A 23,311-nucleotide genomic window follows, 5' to 3' on the forward strand; every position below is an offset into this window, starting at 1 on the left:
AGGCACACCCATGCATATTTCAACAAGACAATAAAAAACCACAATCTGCACACATTAGAAAGTCCTGGCTGCGAAGGAAGAGGATACGGATACTTGACTGGCCTGTCTGCAGACCCGACCTGTGTTTAATAGAGAATGTGTGGTGCATATTGAAGCACAAAATGCGACAACAAAGACCTTTTACTGTTGTCCACCTTAAGACATGTTTGCAGGAACAATGGGACAAAATTACGTCTGAAACACTTCACTTGGTGTCTTCAGTCCCTAAACATCTCTTAAGTGTTATGAATGACAATATTACAAAGTGGTAAATGCTTTATTGTTCCAACTTTTTTTAAATGTGTTGCAAGAACCAAAATTGGAATACATGTTTGTTTAAACACATTAAATAACATGCATTAAATCATTATCTTCAATGAAATGCAAGTAAATTTAGAAATCACTTGGGGTTGTACATGTTTCTTCAGCAGCACATCAGTGATTATAATCATTTGTACAATTTGTTTCTTTTACAATTATTAAAAGAGGATTTATTTTTCAATAAGTGTATCTCAGCATTACATGTCACTCACTGTAAATCTGCCGCAAGAAAATGGAAAAGGAATTTCACATGAGCTTGACCTCAACTGGAAAGTGATCGCTTACTGCCAGTGCCTGCGAAGGAGACATGAATTCTTCAGACAGACAAAAACACAACGCGACAGACTAATGCCTCAAATGATGAGGCTAAACCTTTCCTTACCCAGTCCTGGCTCAATCCATGAGCCTCCATGAAGTCAAAGACCTGCGCTGATCCTGGAGCCACTCCTCTCATCATGTCAGGAGTCGCCACGATCCTTTTATCAAAACAATTTATGGGTCATTACATGGCACTTGTTTATTTTATCCAACTATATAGCTTGTGATGTGTTTCCTACCTGTCATAAGGGCAGTTTGTGTGTGTGACGGTGGTGTCCGCACTGTCTGGGATGAGCCAGGTGTAACTCTGGTCAGTGCGGAGCCGGATATTGGCCCAAGCTGAATTGGAAACATACCTGCAGCCAGCATTGAAGTCTCCCAAAAGCATGATGTTCTGAAACAAAATTAAAATGTCACCTAGATCACATTGTATATTATCAGCCTTTTGATTCTCTCTGCTGATGAGAGTTTGCAAAATGCAATTTTGCTGACCAAATTCTGTTAAATGTGGATACACTGTATGCCATATCAGATCTTGACCCTGTTTAGTGCTTAACTAAATAGAAATGGAAAGCTATTGAGATTGTCCATATTGTCCTGTCCTTTCGTGCATGCTATTGTAGACAATCAGCCTTTTGAAGGGGATTTGAGTTAGAGACACTGTGAAGATGCTGTATGTTAGAAACCACAGATATGGAGTTACCAACGTCTCTTGTTTTAGCTGAAATTCCTTTAAGTCTCATTCTGGAGCAAGTATATGTTGATACAGCCCTGAAGATGTCCAATTGGGGGAGCTTTCAGCATGGGTAGGTTGTGTTAAAGGCACAAAAGCTCAACCAAAGTCAGTGAAACTGAAATGTTTTGCTAGCAAGTAAACTTGCTGTAATTTGTAACTAGTGTACATAACATTGTAATCTAGTAACTAATGCGAATAAATTTGTATGATCTCATTCAAGCATTTAGTAAGGTTTAATCATCTTTTAATGATGGTTGGGTTTAGGGGTGGGGTTTGGAGGAGGTCTCCTTTCAAAAATTCATACAAATTAAATAGGGTATATGCACACAGACTGTTAATTTCAGTCAGCCAGACCCTGGGCTTCTGGTTAATTGTCATCCCATACAAAATCGCCATGTTTAAGATCTGATTTCTTTAAAAAAAAAAAAAAGTGATCATCACTGCCTAGCTGAGATACAATATAAAGTGGGTATTAGACCAAACAAGAAACACTGCATTAAATTATATTTTTCCGCGCCATGTCTTTAAAATCTGAAAATAATTTTACCCCCTGTATTTTCAATGAAATTTCTGTCTGGCTTGCTGCTAATGACGCCGCCTGCGTGTAAACGTTGTCTCTTTTTACACTTTAACAACCAAACAGATGCTTAAGTCTATTTAACTGATTATATTTGAACTACATTACAACATCGATTGGCTGAAAAACACAGTTGTGCATATAGCCCATATTAATTTGTAGGAATTGGCTAAAATTAGCATAACATTGTGTTTTCTTGTGAGATCAGGCTGGTAATTAAAGAAATTACCACAAGGTTGATCAATACCTGGAACAAATCTGAAAGAGTTTTCTAATCGTGAACAATATCTCAGATATCAAATATAACGTTTTGATTATTTATACTGTATTATACAGAATACATGCTTATGAAAACTGCTCTGTTCCTCCTGTTATAATAGCTGCAAATAGGACTAATATGTGGCCTCAAAATTTAGGAAATTGAACGTAATTTTGATCTCCACTTAGTGTAAATCAGTTTGAATGTTCTGTGTTAACCAGACTAGTTGGTCCATTATGTTCTAGTTACATTTGTGTTCAGACGCTGTCTAGTGTCCAAGACGACATCATGCAGAGCATCGATTTCCTGCACAGCCACTTCTGGGGATGTGTGTTGAGGAACGAGAGCAAAGTCTCGGACAGCTAGAAAAAAAAAAAGTGTTAGTGGTCTCTCTCTTTCAGTTTTCTCTTCAGTAATGTACTTTTGTTGCAGAGGCTGAAATAGGCTGATCTGAATGTTGTTTAGCATCACAATGTGAGCGGTAAATTACTTTGAATGTTTTCTAACTTCAATTTCAGAGAATAATACAGTTTAGTTTGATGTCTGTACACAGTTTCAGTCTTTAATATGGACCAAGACGGCATCCATCCATACATCCATCTATCATTGCTGCAACAATGTTCTGCGAGCTCCACCTGCCTGTTTTAGAAGAGAACATCACCACAAATGGTTCTCTGTTGAATGTGTCTGTTCCACACGGTTCACATCCATCATCATAATGGAAACTGTTTACGGCAGACACCGACTCACTCCTGTTGAGAGTTATCATTTATTTGATACCACCCACAAGTACACAAATGATATACTGTAATATATGAGCAACATGCTACCTGTAAACAAAGAGGTATCTCTCTTTGTATGTGTTCCTACCCAATGGCTCACTGGCAATGTAATCATATTGATACGGCGAGGAGCCTCTGACATGGAAAAAAGTATTATTGTGATTTGTGTAAATTGTTTACATTTTAAATGTGTTCATTTAAATGCTGTAACTAAAGTCAACTTACCCATTCACACTGTCCATCAGTTTAGATGTTGCGGAGAGGTCACTGTCTCGCACTTCTTGAATGAGTATGATGTCATACCGGTGCACCACCTAACAAAAACACACACACACACAGATGTTAATCGAATCGTGTTTTGCCATGAGATGAAAAATAAAACAGGCAATTGTGACACTAAAACCAACATATTCTGAGAAGATTCTGATCTAAGATTTACAATTGAAACACAAAACTGAATTGTAAGAATTGTATTTTCACTCAATTTATTTTTTCCCTCAGAAATTTTGGTTTATAAATTCAAAGCTCTGACTAAGGTTAGAATAGCAAGAGTGAGAATAGTATTATAGCTATTCTACTATACTATTCTTACTTTTGCTATACTTAGAAATATAAGGTGGTTTTACAGCGATGCCATTAAAGAACCTTTTTTGGATCTTCATAGAACCTTTGACCAAATGTTTTCTTGAAGAACCTTTCTTTTTTTTGGTGCTGTAAAGAACCTTTATTGGTACTACAAATAACCTTTTTTAACAGCTCGGCTTTTTGTAGAACCATCTATGAGAAGGTTCATGACCCCATAAATGCAGTAAATAAAGAAAATCCTGAAAGAAAGATTAAATATGGATTGCCAAAACAATTTGTCTTATACATGTGTCAAATTATACAACGTTAATTTGGAAAAACAAATGCAGTTTAAAAAAATTATTTTGGCAGAAATTGATAGTTATATTATTCTGTATGTCTATGTTAACCATATTAAAATAAAGGTGCAGTGCGCACAAAAAAATTGTATTTATCATAACGTTCATGTCATTTCAAACCAGCAGTTACATTCTGTAAAATGATACTAATGTCATTTACTGTGGAACTATTTTAAAGTGCAAAGAAACATTTGGGGCTACAAAGAACCTTTTGCGAGTTGAAAAGGTTTTATGGATGTTAAAGGTTCTTCAAAGAACCATCTACAGCAACAAAGAACCTTTTAATAACCTTTATTTTTAAGAATGTAACCTTAGTCACACTTTGAATTTATAAACCAAAATTGTGAAATATTTAGAAATGTATAAAATTTATTGATGATTTATTTATTTATTTTTTCAAAACTGAACTGTGTTTTTGAATAGCAAGCTTTAATAAATAGAGCTGAGAGAATTAAAACTTGCTATTTCAAAATATAGTTTAGTTTTTAACAAAAAAATGTGGCTAAGAATTACTAGATATACTCAGCATTCTGAGAGTAAAGAAAATCAGAATTGCAAGATATATTTCGGTCAGAATTCAGACTTCTGCTGCAAATTGTATGTTTATATCTCATAATTAGGCATAGGCCAGTATAAGATTCTGACGGTATGATAACCTTGGATAAAAATATCACGATTTCACAGTATTGAGATCACTGCTCTAAAATATATTCTTTTTAAATATCTGGGTATAAAACAATAACCTTTTTCCCTTTGAAAACAATATATTTAATTTTTTGAAAGATGTATAATATAATAATAATAATAATAATAATGTATAACATGTCAGGCTAAATAATTCAAGTGAATCATTGACTTCTGCTGTCTTTATTAGTTTCAAAAACACTGATTTCTTTACTATTTAAAATGGCATTTTTAGATATTTTTTTTTCTGCTGAAACGTAAATAAATCCTAAAAAAAAAAAAAATGTAAAAGGTTTTAAAACCTTTTCCAAACCGTGGTATACCTTGAAACGATTATCCTCCCATGCCAACTCATATTATGATTTTTCCCACCCAAAAGACAAAAAGTTGTTTCCACTTTCTATACTACTGAGCAATACTCTTTTTTTTTTTTTTTTAAGCTTGAAATGATGGGAAACTGTAAAATTCCAGGATAATGTTAAAAATTGCATAGTATGGATGATAGAAACAACCAATAAAAAACCATTAAGAAACCTGATGATAAAAATGACATGCTTATAATAATACACAAAATAATACACTACATGTTATGCATGTGGACAATCTTTTTATTATAATTTTTATGGTTATAATTCTTAAGAGAAACCCATGGGGGTCACTCACCTTGGTAATGATGTCAAGCAGAGTGGCGTTAGACACTTTTGAGTTCCCAAAGGATTTGATGTTAAATGCTCCAATCAGAAATGAGCTTCCAATGTGGACAGAGACCAGGAGCACACCTAGAGTAATTATAAACTTCATGCTGTGAAGAGACAGAGAGCATATTCAGACATGCATTAGATGGTCAAAACATTTGATGTGCAAATCAACAAATTTGCACACACAGATAATCTTAACGACTTAAAATATTACCATCTAAATATAAATATATTTTTCTGGTTCTTTAGTATTTCTTTCTATGAAACAAGATGGCTGTACCTGCTGTTGAGTTCTGTTTTTCTCGTGTGTCGTGAGAACAGGTGGAAAGCCTTTTTTGCACCACTAAAGCGCCTTTGTATTTGCCTCTCAGCAAGTCCCTCTCTCAGGGAATTAAAGTAGTATCACTTATTCTGCAGAGTTTTTATTTACCACTACTGTGGAAAGACACCAACCTCTCGCTCACTTTCTCCATGGGAAATTAACAGGTGGGCGATAAGACAAAGTCTAATCTAACTTTAAACAGGTGCTAAGAGAGAAATATTTAGAAAATATTTATTTGAAGCTGGCTTATATAATTCATTATGAAAGGTGTTTTTTTTTTTTACGGTGTCTCTAATAGAGCCAGAATCTCAATTTTTACACGCTTGTTTCAATGTGTTTGTTTGTAAAGATTTATAAATGGCATATTTAAAATGTGCTTTTGTTTGTGTGTGTAGGGGTCTTCTAAACATTTTCCTCTTTCAGTTTAGTTTTCAGTTCTGTTATTTGACTTACTGTGTATGATTTGACCCCTGAAAACTGACCTCACATTTACAAAAAAATAATACCGCTTCAGGGCAACAGAGGGCGCAACATGTGTGTGGCATTTAATAATGATGACATGCGAAAACGGTGCTTATGGTATTTACAGTACACATTCTTTTTCTATTTCATGTTATGCTATTCTGTGTCTCATACACTGTTGACTAGTCCCATAATAAGAAAAGTGGAGTCATTTTAATAATAGGGGTCACAGTATGACAGGATATCAATAAAAATGAGATGCCCCACATGGAAAAAAACAAACATGTTTGCTTTAACATAGGTTTTAATGTAGGTTTTTAATACATGTGAAATATAAAAAATTAGCCGTTTTCCTATAGTATATGTACATATGTGTGCATTTATACATGTACAGTTATATGTTTATCTATTTGTTTACTTATATATTAGTAAAAGTATTAAAATCCATAGCTGCTAGACAACATAAAAGAAATTAAGATTTTTTAATTACTTAAAAGCAATCAAAAAGAACAAGAAAAAATATAGTACAAGAGCAAAAATAAGGCAAAAAACGGAAAACAGAAAAAAAAAAACGACAAACCATGTATCTTCATACAAGAAAGAATTGACCTTGTAAATGTTTCAGGAAAACGTGTAGACAGCTTTACATCTCTTCTCACTGTTATTGCCATAGTTAAGTTCCATAACTTGCCAATTACGTGATACCAATTTCATGTGTTTGCACATACATATATATATATTTTTTGTTAGATCTTATTGTATGTACATATAGGGCTTATAAAGAAGCAATACAGAAGACCAATATAGCCTGTATATGCACATTTATGCACCTCAATTTTGCCAATATGTGGCATATATACATATATATGTAATATAAAATAACATTATATATGTGCATATAGGTTAGATATATGTGCATATATCCTCTTATAGGTTCTTTCCATATGAGGCCAAGAACAAAAGTTATATATTTATTTAATTGTATAAATTATGGCACACGCATGTGACATTAATGCCTTCTCGGATTTTTACAGTGTAAGCGCTACTTGAAAAGCTTATCGGTGTCTAAACAAATTACTGTATAATTAATTTTAATGGGCTATATGCACAGTGTCAGCCAATGATGAACTTTCGGTGAAAGCTTTAACTATTTTCAATTTAATACGGTTCGATGTTCGAAAAACTTCGATGTTGTAAATGCAATTCAAATAAAATCAGTTAAATAGACAACATCAGTTTGGTTGTTAAAGCGCAAAAGAGATGAAAGACAGCAGGCTAGGGCAAAAAAAAAAAAAAAAACTCCATTGAAAATAGAGGGGTAAAATTATTTCCATATTTGAGAATTGACCGGAAGCCCTGAGGCTGGCTGACTGATATTAAAAGTCCGTGATACCCTGTATATATATCGTATACCCCGTATGAAATTACATTCTAACACAGAATGCAATAACCTTCTAACATAGGCTACATATTTCACTGCATGCTTTAGGCAATTTATATGTCGACCGTTTATTTAAAATACATACCAGACATATACTATTATGCATTTCATATTATGTGAAAAGTGTATTTAGAGTTTATATCTTTTCTATTTTATGCCATTTTGTGCATAACGTTGGATTTTTGTGTAGCTGGGCATGCACAAGTTGTGCGCACATGTCATGTTTTTGAGTGATGTTGTTTTATTAATTTATAAATCAAAATATGTCTAATATAAATTATTAGACTGGAATTTACATGCGCTCAGGTGTTTAAAATCAAAGACTTTTAAAAGCTAAAATCCTATCATGCATTACAAGCACTTCGGTGGCGTTCGGCTGTTTTCGGAACGGACCGAACCGGAAGTGTCTGCCCAGAGTTGTCGAAGTGCTAACGGCTACGCTAATGCTTTACAGAGCGCAGTTGGAGTCTCTGGCTGAATGTGTCATCTCTATCCCGGACACAAATTTACACACTATCGCCATGCTACCGCAGCAGTGAACTGTCTCCACGGCAATAAAAAGAAACGACTGCACATCCTTCTGTTTATCGGTGAAACTAGGCAGGTTAGGAATCATTTCGAATCCCTGCTAATCATTTCTGCACTTAGCGGTTAGCATGTAAACAAATCAGGGAAAAGCGACTGACAGGTTGATTATATAAGTAGACTAAATTCCCAGATCACGATATTATAGTCTTTTATATGGTAATTATACCTTTAGGTGTCTTACAAATGCATGATATTACGTTTAGAAACATATTAGTGCTGACTAGCTGCTAGCTTTTGGTATTAGAAGGTTGCTGTCTATCTGTTTTGGCTTTATTGTAACGTTAGGTGTAACGTTATACAATTGCTCAGCAATGCTTTGCAATGTATTTTCTGTTTTTCAAGTTTTATTTGATAACAATGAGTTATTTGTAACGGATTCATCTTTTCACTCGCATAAGACTTAATAAAAATACATAATAAGAGTTTGGTAGTCACAATATTCTTTGCTTTTTTATTATGGCAGAATGTCTTTCTGTTTACATGGACATCCTGTTTTTGTTTTTCTTTCCAAATGGCAACATTTGAGTTGACAGATAACTAGAAGAAACATGTTAATACGTATCAAATTTCATCCGGGAAAAAACTTCTTAGTTTATAGTGAGGTACTAAAACAAGCAGCTATAATCTTTTTAGGAAGTAATTTTCCAACATACCACCATTTCCCAAGCCATTTAATCTTTTAACTAAACTTTTTTACTTTATATTGAGAGTCAGAGCTAATCACACAGCAGAAATGGGCAACAATGGGAATCTAAAAGTGTGTTGAAAATAAAGATATATGAAATTGTTTGCCACCAAAAATGTATCGGCCAAAATTATGCCATTTAATAGACCTTAAATTTTTGTGTGTTCAGTCATTGTTGGGGTGCTCTTTTAAATCTGGAAGCATTAACAACTTACATCAAAATTTATATCGTTATCATTCAATATGGAAAATAATTATCAAGATTGCGTTTTTGCCATATTACCCAGCCCTACTTTTAACATATAATGGAGTGTCCAATCAAAATAATGGTTTTCAAAGTGAGAGCTTGTTGCTTAACTTGTTTTAAACTTCTGAATTGCTCTTCCTATTTTGTTTTTTTTCTCAGGTGTGAATGACCGACGTGGTGCCTACCACCGCCCTCAGTGAAATACAGCTTCGCCTGCTCTGCCACGATGACATAGACAGAATTAAAGTGCTCTGTGGAGAGTGGTTCCCCATTGAGTGAGTACTGAAACTCTAAATCAAACAATTTCTTTTTATCCTCATTCCACACCAAGTACTACACTACTTATATTATGCATAGTTTTTTTGGTGGGATACCACCAAAAATGCTTTATGGAAATGCTAAGATGTGCATACACTACAAAAAGCGTTTCTTATTTAGAGTTTTTGTCTTGTTTCGGGTCTAAATGAAAATAAATATATATATATATATATATATATATATATATATATATATATATATATATATATATATATATATATATATATATATATATACACACACACACACACACACACACACACACACACACACACACACACACACACAAATAAATCCTAATTCAAGCAGTGTTTTCTATACAAGTAAAATATTGGCAATTTTTATAAATAAAATGTCAAAATTAGGTACATTTTTCCTTAAATCAAGCAAAATAATCTGCCTGCTCTACTATGATGACATAGACAGAATTAAAGTGCTCTGTGGAGAGTGATCCTCCATTGAGTGAGTACGGAAACCCTGAATTAAACAATTACTTTTTATACACACCAAGCACTACACTACTTATTTCATGCATAGATTTTGGGGGGGATATCACTAAAAACGCTTTATGGAAATGCTAAGGTGTGCACTACAAAAAAAGAGTTTTTGTCTTGTTTCTGGTCCAAATATCAAAAGAAATCCTAAATCAAGCAAGACAAGTAAAAATATTGTCTTGTTTTTAGAAATAAGATGTCAAAAATGAAGTGGATTTTTCCAATACTCTGCAAATGGGCTGATCTAAATAATTATATTTGCAAAGCGAATACTAGATTAATTCCCATTGGCAGATTATGTAGCTAGTTTTAAGGAAAAACTGACATAATTTGGACACTTTCTGAAAATAAATTAATTTTTCACTTGTCTAGAAAATGCTGCTTGATTTAAAAATTGTTAGTGTTAATATCTGAGCTAGAAACAAGACAAAATCTAAATAAGAAAAGCATTTTTTTTGCAGTGTTTGCATATCTTAGAATTTCCATAAAGCATTTTTTAGTGACATCCCCAAAAAATCTATAAAATATGTTGCTTTTTTTGCAGTGTCTAAGAATTAAAATGCACACAACAATTGTGCACTAAATTGAGGTGGATATACATTTTATTTAAATTGCCATGCGAGTATAATATAACGAGAAGCGCTTCTCAAAAAATCATTTGTTTTACTATTGATAATTTCCTTTTGGACATAGAATGGAAACCATATAGTTACTAAGACGCCCACTAATTGTTTTGTTTGTGTTTTAGGTATCCAGACTCATGGTACCATGACATCACATCAAATAAGAAGTTCTTCAGTCTGGCTGCCACCTTCAGAGGTGGAATTGTGGGGATGATTGTGGCTGAAATAAAAAGCAGAACGAAAGTACACAAAGAGGTATGACTAGGTGTATTAAAAAATAACACAATGAGGAAAATGAATGAGCATATAATTTAAATCTATAATAGACATAATAAAACACTTAGAATTTTAGCATGCCTATAGATACATTTGCACAAGATATGCATAGAATGTTAGGAATAATAAATGGTCTTATTATAAATGTTGAAAACAGTGCTTTTTAATGTGTTTATTGAAAATGATACATTTTTTATGGATTTTTGATAAATAATTAAAATAAAATAAAAGTGCATCCTTGATGGAAAAAAAAATGTCATGTAATAAAAAAGCATATCTATTTTTTTTATTGTCTATATATATATATATATATATATATATATATATATATATATATATATATATATATATAATTATTTTTTTTTATTTATTTTTTTTTTATTAATTTTTTTTTTTATTATTTTAAAAAAAAGCGCACCTTATTCAAACCTCTCAACACAAAATTAGAAAGTTATTCCTGAATTGCAAGTTCATCTTTTCTATGCATGAAATGTGAAAATAAATAGTGAAAGAAGGTTATTTGCAGGGTTTTTTGCTTTAAATAATAAATGTATGGATAAGTAATACATGACTTTGGCCATGCATGAAGAATAGTTCTCCAGAAGCTTTGATGTAAAGGGTCATAATTAAGATCATCTGACATATCCAAAGCCTTTTTATAGCAGATGATTAATTGGGTTACAGGCTACATTTCTGCACGTAGCAAAAGATTTGACCTTCATTAGAGAGGATTCTGCCTTTTCAAGGTAGTTATGCCTCCTGCTTTTCATTACTGCATATTTAGTATGCAATTTAGAAATAAATAAAGTTCACTTTTAATTAACGATTTAGTCACATAAATGATTAGCATAGTAAATTTGATTATGGGCGTGTGTACAGTTAATGTGTTTGCAATACGGTCAAAATGTTTCTCCGTTAGGGATGCAATAAAAATAGATTTTGTTGGTATGATTATGGTCTGAGGAATAATAATAGTTTCATGGTTATCACAATTATACAGTGCTCAGCATAATAAAGTACACCCCGTTTTGAAAATATTGTTATCCATTTCTAGGTGAATATAGGCAATGTACTTTGGTGCGTTTAAACAAAACAGATTTATTAAACAAATATATTAAAATTATATTTTATTCATCAAAGATATTTAAAATTGAAAATAATACAATTAAATTTAAGCAAAATGTTACATTTCAATTTTTTTATATTAAATTAAAAAATAATTTTCTATAACATATAAATTTGGGTTTACTAGTTTTTGGACCAATATCATAAGTTATTTTGTTAAATAAGCTCCGGATTTGGCTTCTGTACTGACTAATATAATGTATCTGCACAAATATAATATTGTTTAGCTTCCTATGAAAAATATGAATTAAAAAGAGAGATTTGTGATGGGTGTACTTATTTATGCTGAGCACTGTATACTATACATTCATTAATTTCACAACACCATTACACTGCAAAAATGTTTTTCTTACTTAAAGTTTTTGTCTTGCTTCTAGTGCAAATATCTAAAAATTCTTAAATTAAAAAACATTTTTTAGACAAATAAAAAATATTGTCTTATTTTTAGAAATACTATTTCAAAATGAAGTCAGTTTTTCTCTTAAAACAAGTAAAATAATCTGCCAATTGGGTAAGCAAAGAAATCTTATTTCAAAGCGAAAACAACATTATTATTTGGCTTACCCCGTTGGCAGATTATTTTGCTTGTTTTAAGGAAAAACTTTGTTTTTTATATGTTATTTCTAAAGAGGAGACAATTTGTTTTTACTTGTACTACTTCAAATGTTTTTTGATTTAAGAGTTTGTAGATATTTGGACCAGAAACAAGACAAAAATAAAGTAAGAATAGCATTTTTTTTGCAGCGAGTCTATAAAATCCTATGAAAGCTCCTTAAATAATAATAAAAAAATAACTTAAACAATTATAGAAATAAAAAAATAATTTAGCACAAAAAAAAATGTAAAAAAATCAAGTTTCTTTTTTTGGAATTAAGGAAAAATAAAAAAGGTAAACAGAAGTAACACTTTAATACTGGAAATAAATTACAATAATGATTAAAAAAATAGTCTTTGTCTGTTATAATCTTATTTATTATAATCTTATAAGTCTATTATAATTTAAAATATGATAATTATTATTTTAAATTAGAATGATACTTAGAATTTTTGTATTTACGAACAAATAAATATAGCCTAGGTGAGCATAAGACACTTTCTTTAAAAAAAAAAACACCCCTCATTTGTTTTTCAATTACACATCACAATCGCAAGATATAATCACTTAAAAATAAAGCGTTCAAAATGGCTTTCCATATTATGAATGATAGAACAACCAATTAAAATCACTAATTAAAACCAATTCAAGTTATTTTTATTATTATTGTGTTATTTAAATTGTGTGGAGAATTGTGTTTTGCTAGCTCAGCACATATTTCTCTCCACCAGGATGGAGACATTTTGGCCTCCAGCTTTCCTGTTGACACTCAGGTTGCGTACATCCTGAGTTTAGGAGTCGTGAAGGAGTTTCGCAAACATGGAATAGGTGAGAAGTGACAAATGTGTAGTTATGCAACATTCATAAAAGAAGCCTCCCTTGAAGTATACTTCCTCCCATAAAACTTAAACTGTATACACACAGGTCAATCTTCTGTCTTTTTCCTCTCCCCACAGGCTCTCTGTTGCTGGACAGTTTAAAGGAGCACATCTCCACCACGGCGCAGGACCACTGTAAAGCCATCTACCTGCATGTGCTCACCACTAATAACACTGCCATTCACTTCTATGAGAACAGAGACTTTAAACAGCACCACTATTTACCGTACTATTACTCGATACGAGGAGTGCTCAAAGATGGTTTCACCTACGTCCTCTACATCAATGGCGGACATCCTCCATGGACTATCTTATATCCTTTTCTTTATCTCACACGTTTGTTTTTGAGTTGCTCTTATCTGTGTGTCCTTTGACCGAGAGTTATGAATGGGGTTAGCAATTAGAGCTATATGTTATACAGCTTTGGAAAAAAATCTCATTTATTGTGTGTTAACTGCATTTGTCATTATTAGGTAGGTGTTTTGGAGAGTAACAATTATTATATTTATCAATTTTTACTTTAATAATTATTGTTTGTTTGCAGATATTAACAGTAGGTCAGTATTAAAATATGTACTTTTTTAAGACTTTAAATAATAGGAGGAAAAGGTATATGTTTACATGTTTGACGTGTATAAATAATACATTTATGCATGGCTATTTTCCCCAATATTTAAGGTCTAAAATCATGAAAATATTTAATATTGACCAGGCTCACTGTTAATATGATCAAATAAACAATAATATTTTTATTAGAATGTTTGAAGCTACATTATCAGTATTTTATTAAATGGATATATAAAGCCCAAATGAATGATTTTACTCCAAACATTGACTTCTCAATGTCAAATCCAGAGAACCGATCGCCATTTTCTTTGAATTTTTTCCAGAGCTGTCTATACACATGTATTTATTGTTACTGGTAGCCAATAATCTTACCAGATCATGTGTTATTTGTGTTTTTATCTACATTCTTATGTTTGGTTTAGGTGCATTCATGCCATATCATAATTACCCTCATTTTTACATTGGTTACATCCTCGTTAAACTTGTAGTAGTAAATCAAAGGTCAAATGTGAATTTTCTGAGAGCTTTTTAGGTGTTGACGGAGTTGCTAACTATGCACAGAAATGAATATATCTGAGTTTGATCTCATGAACAGCTTAGAGCAGGTTTGGGTGAACTCGGTCCTGTGGGGCCGGTGTTCTGCACAAGCTTAGCTCCAACTCTCATCAAACACACCTACTTATAGATTTCTAGTGATCTTGAAGACACTGATTAGCATGTTTGCCCACCCCTGGCTTAGTAAGTGAGTAAAAATGATCAAAATTAAGGCATGGCATGGGGCGACACGATGGCTCAGTACTGTCGCTTAACAGCAAGAAGATTGCTGGTTCGAGTCCCAGCTGGGTCTGTTGGCATTTCTGTTTGGAGTTTGCATGTTCTCCCCAAATTGGCGTGGTTTTTCTTCGGGTGCTCCGGTTTCCCCCACAGTCCAAAGACATGCACTTTAGGTGAATTGAATAAACCAAATTGGCCGTAGTGTGTGACTGTGAATGAGTGTGTATGGGTGTTTCCCAGTACTGGGTTGCAGCTGGAAGGGCATCTGGTGTGTGAAACATATGCTGGTTAAGTTGGCGGTTCATTTCGCGGTGGCGACCCCTGATGAATAAAGGGACTAATCTAAAGGAAAATAATTGAATGAAGACATGGGATGGATGCAACCTTTTTTAATGCTTGTTTGAATGTGCAGGGAGGTTAAAGTGAGTTTAGTGAATGCTGGCTTTTATCACGTGATGATGTGACCACTAAAAAATAGATTCATCATAACATGACCTCTTAGCTGAATTAAGTATTAATTCACAGGATGCTATTGTTGAATGAAAGTGAAGTAGATTGAATATTTTTTTATGGTTGAATTGGTTATATTTACGTTTAATTAACAAATTTTGCATGCAATATGTCTAAATCCTGTGCAATTTTTTATTTTTATTTTTTGTAATAGAGAAAATCTATTTTATCAAGTGAGAAACCATATATGGTAATATATATTTAATTTTTTTAAAATTTCTGTTTATGATTAAAAGTTTAAAAAAATCTTATAATAATCTCCAATAGCATTAAAGTTTTTTCCTTATGAATATTTAAATGAGTGACCTATAAAGGGTTAAAAATGTAGTTTTCACAAAGAAACTTAGCAAATTTGCATATTAGAATGATTTCTAAAGGATGCTGCTGAAGATTCAATGATGTCATCAGAAATAATTTGCAGTGTAATGTATATCAAAATAGAAAATAGTTATTTGAAATAGTATTGATATTTCACATGATTTCACACTAAGTTTTACTAATATTGATCAAATAAATGCAGAAAACTCTTTCAAAAAAAAAAAAACAAAGAAACTAGCCCAAATTTTAAACTATAGTACAGCTGTTTTGAATGTCACTTAGATCTCATGAATATGACTGGTAGACGTGTTCCTTGACTCGCTCAGCACTGATTATATCCATCATATAGGTTCGGCACTGGCTAGTCTGAGCCCCTGCTCTATTCCTCAGAGAATCTACAGGCAAGCACAGAATCTTCTGCGCAGCTTTCTGCCATGGTCAGGCATCTCTTCCAAGAGCGGCATTGAGTACAGCAGGACAATGTGATGATGGTCAGCTCAGAAAGATGCAAGGTAAGCCTAACTCTTTACTCTCTTTAAAGCAGAGGTGCCTAAACCTTTTCTTATGAAGGGTCTTGGTTAAGCATGGTGGGCCGAAGTTAAATATCCCAAACTGTATTACATTAAAGTTGCCATTGGTGATTTCCTAATTTATTTAATATTTAAAAATAACCTGAAAACACTGCTTTGTTAACTAATACAGAGTTTATTTTATAATGAACTTATTACAGTAAAAAAACAAAACAATCTCATTTATAACAGAATGGAGTTATGCTAGTCAAGCTGCACCTGTTTTTTTTGCCTTGATTTGCTCGGTGATGTGAAAATGTATTCGCCCTAACCCTCACTCTCTTATCAGATGGGATGGTGGGTTTAATCAAAGATTACCAAGGGCCAACTTTGGCCCATGGGCCCTAGTATAATCATCTCTGCTTCAAAGAAAAATCTATTTACAAGTCCCCTAGAGTCAAACAACTGAGTTTTACTATTTTGGATTTCATTCAGCTGATTTTAGGGTCTCACAGGAGTGTTTTTTAGCTCAGCTTAGCATTAATCATTAAATCGGATTAGACCATAAGCATCTTGCTCAGAAATGTCAAAAAAAAGTTTTAATAACTTTCCTATTTAAAACTTGCCTCTTCTGCAGTTACATTGTGTACTAAGACCGATGTCAAATGAAAAGTTGCTTTTTTTTAGGTCGGTATGGCTATAATTTTATTCTGGCATAATAAACAAGAAACTTTATATGTCATGGTACGGCAACAAAGTTCTTTGATATTGACCCAAAAAAGAGCGAGTTTTCAATATTCTTCCAGTCTTAATTAACAATGTATTTATAGAGGAGACAAGCTATAAATCCGAAAATTATCATTACACTTTTATCACAATTTTTTAAGGAAGATGCTAATGGTGTAATCTGATTTTATGATTTAGGCTAAGCTCTAATGATGTCTCTTTATCAGGTGGAGGAGTTTGATTGTTTGGGTCCCGTCAGATGCTGAAGAGGGCCATGAAGACTGAAATCCGTTCTCTCTGGTCTGGAGCAGTGTATTATAATTGTACATTATATATTTACATATATATATATATATACTTTAATATATGCATTGTCATTAGTACATTGCCCTTTTAATATAAAATCTCCACTTCATGCCTGTAATTCTGCTGCTGTGTAGAAATATTCTATTCTTTATCCAGATTTTTAATATAAATCAACGTTTTTTTTTTTAATTCGTGGCCTGTTCTGTAGATAATTTTAGGGTTTGATGGTAGAAGTATGCATACCTTTTCCATATAGTCACTTTCATGCATGTGTCAAGTGTTTGTGCTTGGCACGGAGCATATACTTCAGCGATTTCTTTTAAGTTTGGTGTTTTTATTAACATTTGCACAGAGGCAATGAATGTAGTGTTGCTGAATTGAAGGAAACGAAGGCCACCGTGACAAAACCCTCCACCTCGACATATGTGTGTGTTGTTAATGTCAAACGCAAATGTGAAAACTCTTTTTAAAATTCAGATGATTTTGGATCCTACAGCATCGCGTCCTGCCATTCCATGCAGTGAACTTCCTGTTGTTTTAAAGGGGAAATAAATGAATGTTGTGTGAGGGGAGAAATGCTTGAATTTCAGTATGTAGATGTAAATCAGGGATTTACTTGCAAAATAAATGGGTTTGAGGAAAAATGCTCTCGCGTTACACAATTTGCAGAATCAAAGATTTTTAGTTTAAGTCTGACCGTGTGTTCATATTGTCTTTGATGAAACACTGGTGAAGGAATGTTTCTGTTATCAAACCATAGGAACTGTTCTGTCATACTGTATGTGATTGTAATTAATGCATTTGGGAAACGTGTTTGTTCCATTTCCTGACTTGTAAACAAAATTCACTTTCATTTTGCATCAAAAGCGCATGATTTGAGCAAGGTATCAATATAGAACCACTATCACCTTGTGCTATTGAGTGTAAGATTGTGTGTAAATCTCCCTCAGTTTTTTAGATTTTCTTTAAATGTTGCAGTCTTGTGAGTTGGTATGTTGTTTTACATTCAATTGTGTAACATTTTCATTGTCTAGTAGGTAGTAAGAATTGAAACATGGGATTTGTATTTGATTTTACAATAATAATAAACTATTAAATACTTTGGAAATCCAAAAGGAAATGAAAGGAATTTAGATGACATGAAATACTGAGATGTTTGTGCTTATCGGAATTTTACAGTACCCTCTAGCGTTCACCGAGAGTACACAAATGTTTTGTACACTGTAAAACCCAAAAAGTGAAGGTAACTCAAACCATTTGAGGAAACCGATTGCAACAAACAATCTAAGTTCAAAAACTGATTCTAATGAGTAGGCCCACACGGAATCTCCGCACGCAGAATTCCACCGATTTTTAGCCCATCATTGATTCTGTTTATTTACTTGCGTATATGTGTAAATTCATATTTATTCAGTTTTAAAATTAATTTCAGTAATATTGTTGACTAATATGAAAATGTTTATATGCTTTATTTACAATACAGTTTGTAAAGTAATGTTTTCTGTCTTTTATTGGAGATATTATATAAGAGACTTGCTTTGTTTAACAAATAAAGTGGGTCTAATTGGTTCTGCATTGTAAACATTAAATACAAGTTGAAAAGGTATTACTTATTATTTTATATATTAAGGTTTTAGTTATGATACTCCCAAAATTATTTCACATAAATTCACAGGTTTTTACCAAAATTCTTCACAGAAATAGCAAAAAAATAAAAATAAAAAAATTATGCAGATTCCGTCTGTCCCTTTTGTACTTTGTACTGTGAACTTAATTCATTTGAGTAAACGAAGCAATTTGAGCACAGTAAAACCCAATAAATGAAGAGAACTCAAACCAACTTGAGTACTGTAAAAACTCAATAAGTTAAGGCAACTCAAACCATTTAAGTTAAAAAAACTAATCTATTTGACTACTTCGAACTTACTCCATTTAAGTTGGAGTAATGAGGTATTTAATTAACCCAATACCTTCACAACACTAAGTTCAAAACTCTTTTCAAATGAGTAGAATTAACTGTAGGTAAATGTTGAGTTAACTACACTCATTTCACTTGATAAAGTTGATTGCTGGGTTTTACAGTGTTTCTTTTATCAATTTACATTCTTCCATTGTCAGTCCTTTATTTATGAATTGATTCGTTCATGCATTATGAACATTTTTAAATGACCTATAGGAAAGAGAAATAAAATGCATATGAAACCAATGTTGTTCAATCATTTGTTTGAAAAGTACCTGTTGTTGATATTTCACACTCGGGATATTTGAAGTTTTACGGTAATCGTTATTTAATGGTACAAGTTTGAATGGCATCGGTTTAGTCACGCTTCTCTCCGTGGACCCTCATTCACAGTCAAGACCAGCAAACGCCGAGCAACTCTTACTTTCCTTCGTGGCTTTCTGTTCGTTGTTTCCTGTTTCCAACAACCTACTGTTGTTTTCTGTGGCTCCCGCATGTCTGCAAACGGTGAGTGATGCTGTGGTTATTCTTTCCTAAATAAATCCAAATAAAGTGGCTTGTTTTATGAAAGTGCGAGTATTACATGTTCGCGAATGTTTCATTTTGAAGGGAGATTGTTTTAATGTTTTGTATATCGGTGTAGACGCGAAACTTCATGTTTCACATGTCTTGAATCTGGGGCATCTTTCCTTGGTATTTTGCGTGGTTGTATATTCATTGTCGTTAAATATTGTTGGGAAATTGGTCTGTCTATGCAATGCCGAGGTATCCTATATGAGATATTGCAGATGTGTTGAGAATTGTTAAAATAGAGTAGATTAATTAACCCAGAGACTAGTTGAGCTGAAGGGAGGGGCCAAACACGCGTCGAAGTAACAATACTAGTAAACACGTTCCACTATTCTAGGAAATATCCACGACAGATTAAAGGACTTTTGGTGTAGATTTGTGTGAATGTTCTCTTTTTCATTGTTCAACTTTTGCTGACGCTCAGATGTTGACACAATATTGCAGAAGTCCCGCTGAAATAAGATGACAAAAAACATTCCCACTGGAGATGTGATATGTTTTCAGTTTTGATTTAACAGGTCAAATTTGTATACGTGTTTGAGATCAAATTAGCAATGCATTGCCTCAGTTTTGGATTGATATTGAAGAGTTATACTTTATTATTTGAGGTAAAAAGTTTTCTTTTTTCATTTTCTTTTCTTTTGGAACTGATTATTCATACAGGTTTGCAGCAAATGTGAGGGTTAGTGCAGATTTTCTGTAAACTCGTAGTTTAGGGCTGTTCAGTCAAAATCATGGCATTTTTAATTGATGAAGTTTTGTTGAAATTAATGAAATATTTTTTAATTAACGAAGCCAAGTCTATGTACAACTTCATGTACACGATACAGTCATCTTGCACAACTATGATTGAACATAATGATTCATGATTCATCACTGACCTTCATCAGTTGAATATGTGAAACGTAAAGCAAGTTGTAGTTGTACTTATAACATCCCACCTTATTAATAACAACTTTCAAGGAGTTTTTGAAATAATGCACAATAAAACATTTAAAAACAACATTTCCCTGCTGAAAAAACAGCTTCTAGCCTATGGTGGTCAGCTAGTTTTAGCTGGCCAACCAGTCTGATTTTAGAGGGCTTATGGCCATTTTTGGAGGATAATTTCAGCAATTTCCAGCCAGGTCTTAACTTGTCAGGCTGGAAAGTGGCCAGTTAAAACCAGCTTGAGCAGCCTGGTTTAAGCTGGACATAGCTGGTTTTAGCTGGTCCTCTCCCAGTCTGACCAGCAAAGACCAGGCTGGAAAGAGCTGAAACCATCCTGGAAATGGCCAAAACCCTTCTAAAACCAGACTGGTCAACCAGCTAACCAACTTAGGCTGGTTTAAGCAGTTTTTTTTCAGTTTTTTTTTCTAAACTCTTCAATTAAAAAGGATAGTTCACCCCAAACCATTTTTTTCTTTTGATTAACGCAGATGAATATATTTTGAAAAGAAATCTAGTCATTCAATTTGATTTATTAAAAGTTTCTATGAATGACAATGGCTAACAAAATACAACATTTAAAAAATATTTATTTTTTGTTGATTGGAATTGGAACCACATGAAATAGAGAGAAAACTAAGAGTAATTGTTTTTTTTTTTTTTTGGTGGTGGTGGTGTTGGTGAACTTACCTTTTAAACGGGTGGTGCGGTGGCGTAGGTCGCTGGCTCGTATGTTCTCCCCATGTACATGTGGGTCTCCACCGGGTGCTCTGGTTTCTTCCACAAGTCCAAAGACATGTGCTATAACTTTATTGTCTGTTGTGTATGTGTAAGAATGAGTGTATGGATGTTTCTCAATGATGGGTTGCAGCTGGAAGGGCATCTGCTGCATAAAACATATGCTGGATAAGTTTGGTGGTTCATTCCGCTGTGGCAACTTCAAATTGATAAAGGAACTAAGCCGAAAAGAAAATGATTGAATGACTTTCTTTTTAAGCTTTGGATGTTTCGGTTAATTTGTCATCTATAGTTATTGAATTAGTTAATTATATCTGATTTGTTTTGCTTATCGATGACTTCTTCTAAATACCAAGGAAATGGCTGATTACATTGGAGGTTTCCATTTTCTAGCTGGTGTCGTTCACTATTTTCCTTAACACACAAGTCCTAGATCTTCCCAGCGAACTGTGGCACCATAAGATGTGATACTTTTTTGTATTCTGAGGGTGATGCTCAATTTTATATAAAGGTTTTGAAAAACAATGTTCCTTGTCTTAGAAATGATTTTGTGCCTTCACCCCAAGAACACTGAGTTATTTACTTGCTGCTTTCCAGACCATCATGCCATGCTTTTAGTTACGTAACTGATAGTCCTCCAGTTGGAATATTGGATTTTGAGGAGTGATGGACCCCGTTGGGAGCTCATAAAGACAGGCTAGAGGTCATAGTAAACTTAATCTGTTACAGTCACTTGAAAATACTGCAGCATGCTCTGTTCCTTCACCAGATAATCATTCAGACAAAGAGTTTTCTGTTTCTGTTGCCCAACATTGCAGGTGACCTACTAAGGGTTAGTTCGACCTTGTATTAAAATACTGTCATCATTTAGCACTAAACCCTTTTGTAGTTCCAAACATACGATGCATATGTTTTAAAAGACCCCCCTAAACACTAGGATTAGGACTGACCCCCCCTAATTAAGGTTTGATCCCTCTTAAAGGATTTCAAAACAAGATAGGGTCCCTTTGAATCTAAGAGAAAAGTTCAGTCTGATCTGTTTTTTTAATGATAATGTTTATAATAATTAAAATAAAAGATATCCATTTGACCACCCCTATAATCGTTCATACCATTGTGAATGCATAATCGCGCCAATCAGTTTATGCAAAGAACAAAAGTCATTCAACAGTCTGAAACTGGCAGATTTAGAGCACCGTCAAAGTTCACAAAACTGATTTCTCAGACTATAGGTGTTTGTTTTTACATAAAGCCTAAAATTAAAGTCAAATTAGATGTGTAGTTTGTATAGTCTGACCTAAAGTAAGCCGCAAATAGCAGGTCAGAATACACTAAATAACCTGCAAAACAGAGAGAACTTAAATACATTTTATTAGTAAATTAGATGTCACTTAAATAAATACATTCACTGAAGATTCACTGAAGCATGTATTACACAAACTAACATTACTGAAAAGGTTGACCCCCAGTCATCAATGTATAAGTCGCACACTGCATATAAAAGTCAGTGGTTACAGGTTTTCAGCTTTCTTCAAAATAGCTTTTGTGTTCAACAGAGTAAAAGAAAGTCATAAAGGTTTGAAACCAAATGATGGTAAGTAAATGAGTTAATTTTCATTTATGGATGAACTATCTCTTTAAAGTGTAATAAATAACCCACATTGCTCAAAAACATTAACATAAAGAGATAAAAAAAAAAAACCATTGAAACACTGACATAGATATTCAAAAATTCCCTTGAATCAAGTTTATGGTTCGTGAACCAAATCTGAATAAATGCCTAAACAAAATGTGTCCATTATATATTATCAAATCAGTTGTGTTGCTTCAGTAGACCACTAAACCTCTTTATTCCTATAGATTTGTTTTTAATTTCTCTGTGTATTTTGAAGCATAAGAGTTTGGTTGAAGCTTTAATTGTTGTCATTTGTGTTCTCTGACTTTCGTACAGTTTATAACAACATGGGGTGATTTAATGATTTCAAAATCCTTTAGGAATAAATTAACACTTCAAA

At 33.1% G+C, this 23,311-nt stretch overlaps 3 protein-coding genes across 7 annotated transcripts in view; 2 read left to right on the plus strand and 1 right to left on the minus strand.

Moving 5' to 3' along the window:
- Positions 1-297: 297 nt before the first annotated feature.
- dnase1 (deoxyribonuclease I) lies at positions 298-21,901 on the minus strand. 2 transcript variants are annotated; one of them, XM_087242493.1, is made up of 9 exons: positions 21,249-21,901; positions 5,303-5,441; positions 3,258-3,346; positions 3,081-3,167; positions 2,890-3,002; positions 2,500-2,612; positions 918-1,072; positions 743-836; positions 298-654 (listed from the first exon to the last, which is right to left on the minus strand). In XM_087242493.1, exons 2-9 carry the CDS (start codon positions 5,438-5,440, stop codon positions 607-609), a joined length of 837 nt encoding a protein of 278 aa, XP_087098619.1. In that variant the 5' UTR covers position 5,441; positions 21,249-21,901; the 3' UTR covers positions 298-606. The 2 variants fall into 2 exon arrangements, with proteins under 2 accessions (XP_087098619.1, NP_001002674.1); NM_001002674.1 differs by lacking the exon at positions 21,249-21,901 and adding an exon at positions 5,618-5,712 and having other exon boundaries at positions 303-654.
- naa60 (N-alpha-acetyltransferase 60, NatF catalytic subunit) lies at positions 8,013-17,671 on the plus strand. Its single transcript, NM_001082872.1, is given in 7 exon segments — positions 8,013-8,166; positions 9,242-9,357; positions 10,643-10,772; positions 13,245-13,341; positions 13,470-13,704; positions 15,890-16,072; positions 17,023-17,671. Coding segments are annotated over 5 exon segments (729 nt in total). The 5' UTR covers positions 8,013-8,166; positions 9,242-9,247; the 3' UTR covers positions 16,047-16,072; positions 17,023-17,671.
- Positions 19,416-23,311, plus strand: part of carhsp1 (calcium regulated heat stable protein 1) — a 33,701-nt gene continuing 29,805 nt past the window's right edge. For 3 of the 4 annotated variants that reach the window (XR_015479642.1, XR_015479643.1, XR_015479644.1), the window contains exon 1: positions 19,447-19,568. Coding sequence is in view for 1 of the 4 variants with exons in the window: in NM_200562.2 (NP_956856.2) it covers positions 19,556-19,568 (13 nt within the window). In the remaining 3 variants the exon portion in view is untranslated. Of the gene's footprint in view, positions 19,569-23,311 lie in introns of all 4 variants that reach the window. The other variant, NM_200562.2, reaches the window with a different exon arrangement.

Source organism: Danio rerio, chromosome 3 (genome assembly GCF_052040795.2).
Source record: "Danio rerio strain M-AB ecotype USA chromosome 3, GRCz13ab, whole genome shotgun sequence".
In the NCBI taxonomy this organism is placed as follows: domain Eukaryota; kingdom Metazoa; phylum Chordata; class Actinopteri; order Cypriniformes; family Danionidae; genus Danio; species Danio rerio.